At 41.0% G+C, this 6,797-nt stretch overlaps 1 protein-coding gene across 4 annotated transcripts; it reads left to right on the forward strand.

Moving 5' to 3' along the window:
- Nucleotides 1–561: 561 nt before the first annotated feature.
- LOC307027069 (uncharacterized protein) lies at nucleotides 562–6,534 on the forward strand. 4 transcript variants are annotated; one of them, XM_079695272.1, is made up of 13 exons: nucleotides 562–2,393; nucleotides 2,478–2,549; nucleotides 2,638–2,677; nucleotides 2,959–3,065; nucleotides 3,220–3,388; nucleotides 3,481–3,958; nucleotides 4,030–4,148; nucleotides 4,232–4,342; nucleotides 4,416–4,481; nucleotides 4,567–4,655; nucleotides 4,878–4,983; nucleotides 5,068–5,173; nucleotides 5,267–6,534. In XM_079695272.1, the coding sequence occupies exons 5-13, from the start codon at nucleotides 3,281–3,283 to the stop codon at nucleotides 5,416–5,418; spliced, it is 1,335 nt and encodes a 444-aa protein (XP_079551398.1). In that variant the 5' UTR covers nucleotides 562–2,393; nucleotides 2,478–2,549; nucleotides 2,638–2,677; nucleotides 2,959–3,065; nucleotides 3,220–3,280; the 3' UTR covers nucleotides 5,419–6,534. The 4 variants fall into 4 exon arrangements, with proteins under 4 accessions (XP_079551398.1, XP_079551397.1, XP_079551396.1 ...); XM_079695271.1 differs by having other exon boundaries at nucleotides 562–2,549; XM_079695270.1 differs by having other exon boundaries at nucleotides 2,478–3,065.
- Nucleotides 6,535–6,797: the final 263 nt, after the last annotated feature.

A 6,797-nucleotide genomic window follows, 5' to 3' on the forward strand; every position in this document is an offset into this window, starting at 1 on the left:
TCCAGCTTCAGTCCACTGTCTTTGAAGCTCCCCCAAATTCTGGAAGCGACTCTTCTTCACAATGCTGTTAAGGCTGCGGTCATCTCTCTTGGTTGTGCAGCGTTTCCTGCCACATTTCCCCCTTCCAACAGACTTTTTGTGGATGTGCTTTGAAACTGCACTCTGTGAACAGCTTGCTCTTTGAGAAATTCCTTTTTGTGTTTTACCCTCCTGATGGAGGGTGTCAATGACGGTCCTCTGGACAGCAGTCAGATCAGCAGTCTTCCCCATACTTGTGATTTAGTTTACTGAACCAAGCTGAGTGTTTTTCAAGGCTCAGGAAACCCTTGCAGGTGTTTCGAGTTAATTAGACGATTCAAGTGATTCGTTGAACACCCTACTAGTATACTTTTTCATGATATTCTAATATTTAGAGATAGGATATTTGAGTTTTCTTAAGCTGTATGCCATAATCAGCAATATTAAAATAATAAAAGGCTTGCAATATTTCAGTTGATTTGTAATGAATCCAGAATGTATGACATTTTTGTTTTTTTAATTGCATTACAGAAAATAAAGAACTTTATCACAATATTCTAATTTTCTGAGACAGTCCTGTATATAACTTTCCTACCTACCTAAAATATCTATTGCATATTCCACCGTAACAACTATGACACCGGAATATGTCTCTGACAACTCTAAAATTTAGTTTAGCCAATTACAGACCTTCGATAGAAACAGGCTCGTCTGCTCACCTTTCAATTGTAGGGTCCTCGTTTTAGTTGTCAGAGATTATTCTAGGCCTCTTCTCCGGACCATTCGTCCGCTGGCTGCTAATTTTCCTCTAAAAAACCCTACTCATGACGTCACCACGTCGGCACGTCCTCACGTCGCCACCTCATGACGTCATCACGTCGGGGTCACCATTTGTTGAGGCAGAATCTCTGCTTCGCGCGTTCCTCTATGAGTTTGTTTTAAAAGAAAGAAAAGTCAAAGCAGCCAGGATAAGGGTTAAACAATAATCTGCTTTAATGGTAGAAACATACAATACATAACAAAACAATTCAAAAGGGGCCCCCCTTCGGGTCCCCCTGCTCTGGTCCTCTCGCTGGGAGAGGTCTTACCACCTTGGCCAGCATGAAGAAAAGAAGAGAGCGAACCAAAGGAAAACACAGGCTTTCATACTAAAAACACAGGAGGAGGTGTGTGGATGCTTCCCCCAGAGGTCATCTCATTGGGAGAGACCAACACATGGCCTGTCATACCCAATCAGCGCGACACAGCAGAAGATACCCGGAAACAAAAAGTCTCTTTCAGTTTGACGAAAACCAGATACCTTTTGGTGTCTGGAAGGAACCTGCTCTAAATAACAAGTTTCCTTATCTTATTTCACATCTTGCAGCCAGCACACACACATTCCCCTTTATGGTTCTTTGTCTCTGTGGCCATCTCCCCCCCTCAGGTTACCACACACAAGTTAAAAACATGTTTCAAGATATAGTTGTTATAGTTGGCTAAATATACGTAATACATGTAAATTACCTTCATATCAATAATAACGAGGAACACATTACCTATGCTCTTAAGCAGTATTAGAGATGCTTTTCAAATAGTCAAACTTCACACAGGCCCAGTATAGAGAACACACTCATTTGTCCTGCAGCCTTTCCAGCCATTTGAGCTATTGTTCACATCTTTACTTAAAATAAAAGGTTTCACATTGCATATTTCCAGCTTCCTTTACACATACTGTTATTATTAATACAAAGTAATTAACCACACACATCTATTTAAAACAAGTAGATTTCCCTGATAATTGACATGCTGAAAATCTTAAGAAGAATGTCCCCTCCCCCAGCTCTCTCGTCCCTGTCATAAAAGCTGCTTCCATTTCATATAGAGTAATAAAACATGTTTAAGCTAATTTCTCCACAATGTTTGTAGCCATTTAGTACCCACACATGAAAGAATAAAAACAGAGGTATAGTTGAACATTAATCACGCAGCACATATATTTACTGCAATGAAAACACACACACATCTGCCCTAACCATGTGTAACGCACCCTCTTTTTTACGATGGAAACATTCCATAGATTTGGAGCTATGCCCAAATAAGGATGTCCCCTGCTCACATCCCACTCTAAACACAAAGACTTCACCTCTCTATATTGGGGAGGAAAAATATACTTTGTCCCTTCAAATGTAACACACCCGAATATATAAGGTGGCATTAAAATAAATATCTCACAGCACCTTGCAAAAGTGGTCTTATCAAGTGAAGAAGCCAACGAGCTCTTCATAGAGTTCCACTGCAGCCTAATTGGTGGACACGCTGGAATGGAGAAAACTCATCTGGCCATCATTCAGCGGTTCTATTGGCCTGGCATGACGGAGGACATCCGCAATTGGGTGAGTTCAAAATAATGAGGTAAATTACACATTATGGTACAAAAGTGCAACACATAAAAGTTTATAGTGTGTTTTTTTGTTCAGATTGCTGCGTGTCCCCAGTGCCAATCCAAGAGGGCCACTATCAAGGAGAAGAAAGAGTACACTCCTATTGAAGTACAGGACACATTTGCAGACAGTTTCAGCTTTCAAACATGCCAACAGTAATGTACTGCAATGCTCATGTGTATTTTTTTCATCTCAGGTAACAGAGCCTCTGGAGCTTGTCGGCATGGACCTAGTGGGTAAACTCACAGTAACTGATGGTGGCAATCAGTACATTTGTGTAATGGTTGATTATTTCACCAAATGGGCAGAGGCATAACCACTTAAAAATAAAACAGCAGATGAGGTGACCAAGTGTATTCTTGATTTCTGTTACAAATGTGGTGCACCTAAAAGACTGCTAACAGATCAAGGCAGGGAATTTTGCAATAAGGTACTACTGTGAAGAATTATGACTCCCCATTATGTAACTGCTGTGCTAACAAATTTATTTCCTGTTTGTCCCAATGTTCACTTGAAGGTCAACTATAACCTTTGTGAGAAGCTGGCCATCAAAAGAAGCCTGTGCTCGCCGTACCACCCATAAACAAATGGTTTGGTGGAAAAACTAAATGGCACAATACAAAGGTATATTTGTTCATACAATAGCAAACATTACTGTTCCTATATGAACTAATCAGAATTGATAGCTAAAAATACAACAAAAGTAAATAAATCAGCTGCTTTATTAGAAACCAATTTCTGTTCCACCTTCTTGTGTTTGTACTTTACCTGAATTTAGGTCCCTGAACAAACTGGTGGAGGGTGAGCCCAAACGGTGGGACCAACTCCTCCAAGGGACGATGTTTGGTCTGAGAACGAAAACCCAGCTGACCACCAAGTTCAGCCCTTATTTTCTGATGTTTGGGAGGGAGGCGAGGTACCCGTCAGAGGTGCCCAAGGAGTATGAAGTAAGATCTGATAATGTCCTCATCCTTTTTACTTATTCATAGTATTTCAAACATCAATGTTTTCTCAACATTCTGACGCTTTTCTGTGGCAGATAACGGAAGAGAAAGTGAGCAACTTGGTGCAAATGGAGGAAGTCTTTGAGGGACTCAAAAAACAGGAGGCAGTTTTCGCGGGGGTGAAAGGTAACATAGCAAAAAGCCAGGATAAGATCTGCAAGAGGAAAGAAGGTGGGCAAGTGGACAATTTTCAAGTGGGGGATTTCTTTTTAAAATGCAACAAAAGGTCGGAACAGAGGAAAGGAGGAAAGCTAGAGGCTGACATGTTGGGACCATTCAGGATCCTAAAAATTGAGGGGAAGGTAGCGGACCTTGCTACAAAAAAAGGAAAAAAGACAATGAGAGTGAACATTGATCATTTGAAATACTATGTCCAGCCAGAGGAAAGGATCCCTGCTAAATTACAAAAAGTGTTGGATCCTTCTCCTCTGGCTGCTCCACTGCCCTCCACACCCACACCCACCTCCACAACAGAGTGCCAGGCACGAGGAGCATCCTCTGATGTAGAGACTTGTAAGTAAACTGAAAAAAAGTACACCTTAAAGTATGCATTTCATTAATAACTAACATGCCTTTTTTTATAGTAATCCGAGACATATGGGCAGGGAGGAGACAAGAGACAATGTGGGCCAAGTATGGCCCATACAAAATATACGGTCAAAATCTGTTGGTCTTGGCCCCGGGAGAGGAGTTGGAGGGAGAGGTAAGCCTACTGTATATACAAAATGTAAGTAGGCAAACTGATCATTCTGAAAATGGGTTCAAAAGATACTGGTGTATTCATAGATTGTGAATGCCTATCTGGCATGGGTTGGGGCCAAAGCTGGGGTCTTCATTGTGGACTCCTACCTAATGACTTCCCTCTGGCAGGGAACCCACAAGGGAAGCTTAAGAAAGGTGAGTAGAGTACTAGAAATAAGTGTATATATGAACATATGTATGTACTGATGTATGTACAAATATTTTTCAGTTGGACTTGTCAAAACATGAGGTGGCAGCCGGAGCTGTCTGTGACGGGGCACACTGGACCCTCATTGTAAGTAATCTAAAATGTTAATGGGTCAAGACATTTTTATTTATTTAACACTCAACACTTTAATAATTTCTTTGCACTTCCATAGATCATGTATCTGAATGAGAACAGGTCCCTGTTCTTGAACCCATTGGGGGCCACGGAAGAGCAATTAATCAGATGCAAATATGTAACAAGGTGAATAAAATATAAGCTCTAATGTGTTTACGAGACATATTCAGGATTTTTGATTATATTAAGAGGGAGCAACAGAAAGCCACATAAATCATGTTCCTGATTACTGCTGTTTTACTTGAATACCATTAGATTGTCCTGTGTGAAAATGCAGCTCTTCTTGAGTTAAAAAAGGATCTGAATTGGGCTTATATACAAAACCCAATCTATCTGTTTCCTATGTAGATCGCTGGTCCGGAAACACAGACCTTCAGTTGGGAGATGGGCCTGCACAACAATCGATCATCCCAAACGGATGGATTCTACGTCCTGCGGTGTGTTGGTTCTGAAGGTAACATTTAGTAATGTGTGTGTATATATATAACCATCTGTAATTAACAAACATTATGAAGATACTTATGACAGACCTTTTAAGCTTGCAGAGCAAATACTGCAAAAACAACAGGTCCAGTACCCAGTGGACCAGGAAGGAGTGGCCTCAATGAGGTTAAAGATGGCAATGGCTCTGGTGAACAACTCAGGTATACAGGACTAGAAAGGGGAAACTGAAATATTGTATCTTATTTGGCATTTCAATACCTTAATGCCTGTATTTCTTAATTTTTTTTTTACAGATGACCTATCCGAGCTGTGTCGGGCCTGTGGGGAACATAGCATAGGGCCTAAGGTTGACCAATGGGTAAGAAGTTGTATTTATTTCCTGACCAACATTTGGCTGGAAGACTGGGATACACCCTGGATTGGTTACCTCTACAGTACTGGGTGAACACTCTCTATAACAGATATTATAAATGTTTACTTTAACTCACCAAACTTGCATGCCTTTGCACTATGGGATGACAGTGGAGCAGTTGAAGAAACTTCTGAGCATGGACTCTAAACAGAAAGGAAAACAGCTAACATCTAAAACTATACATTGCTTGCTTAATGAAATGTAAACAACTTGATTACTGCTTACTCTGGATGAGGGATGTTAAAATGTTTGTCAATATTCTAACATGTCGTTTTTCTGTTTATTTTTAAGATCGAGTGCACTGGGTGCACTATGTGCTACCACACGTACTGTGTTGGGGAGCCCTCTGTCAATGCAGATTTCTTTTGTAAAGGCTGCACTTCTTAGACACACATACATATACACACACACACACACGCACGCACGCACGCACGCACGCACGCACGCACGCACGCACGCACGCACGCACGCACGCACGCACGCACACACACACACACACACACACACACACACACACACACACACACACACACACACACACACACACACACACACACACAGTTTATTATTTCTGTTGGCAAAATCCTGAATGTCCTCTTCCAACGTGGGGTACCATGATAACAAAGGTATCAACTGTAGCTGTGAACATGACAGGATGTGTGATTACCTAGAAAAGCATCAGGACTGTTTGAGGCATATGATAGCTATGTGATTAACATGATGATTCAGCCTATATATATAACAAGCATGCTCATTTCTGACGTGGAGCTAATCTGAAGTAAACATTGAAAACTGCTTTCTATTCCTCCATCTTGTGACTGTGTAACTCCCTCTCTTGGATATCAGCATGTGAAGGACACTGTTCAGGAACTACAGTAGTTGATGCTCTGTATGTGATGACTACTTCCATTCTGGAGAGGATCACAGATACATGGATCCTGAGATTCAAGCTCAAGCCGGTGACCAGGGAGATTGTTCTAACAATTTCCAATAAATGTTATTCTGAAACATAACTATCACTGTTGTCTTTCCTTCTATAAATGAAGCCAAAAAGATGTCAAGCTGGCACTTAGCCCTCCAAAAAGTGCATGGTTGCAACTTAGACAGTTAAGCATTTTATATCAGTGGGTCCTCATGGTGCAACACGGAAGGCAGACAGAATTGCTTAGACACAGGTGTCACATGAACTTTAAATGTTCTGGAAAGTTCCTTATACAACTTTAGCCTTTTTTGTCTCATGAAGTCCCTAAGTGACACACACTGAACAGTCTGGTGGGTCATGGTCCTTGTCATTTGCTTTTGTGTTCCCATAACAACATGTCCAAGATGTCCATGTGCCAGGCTAACAAAGAACTAGCTACATTTGGAAATGTTTTTTGTTGCTAAAGTTAACATTCAAGCCATTTAAGAAT

The sequence above is a fragment of the Notothenia rossii genome, assembly GCF_949606895.1.
Source record: "Notothenia rossii genome assembly, contig: scaffold_58, whole genome shotgun sequence".
Lineage (NCBI taxonomy): Eukaryota > Metazoa > Chordata > Actinopteri > Perciformes > Nototheniidae > Notothenia > Notothenia rossii.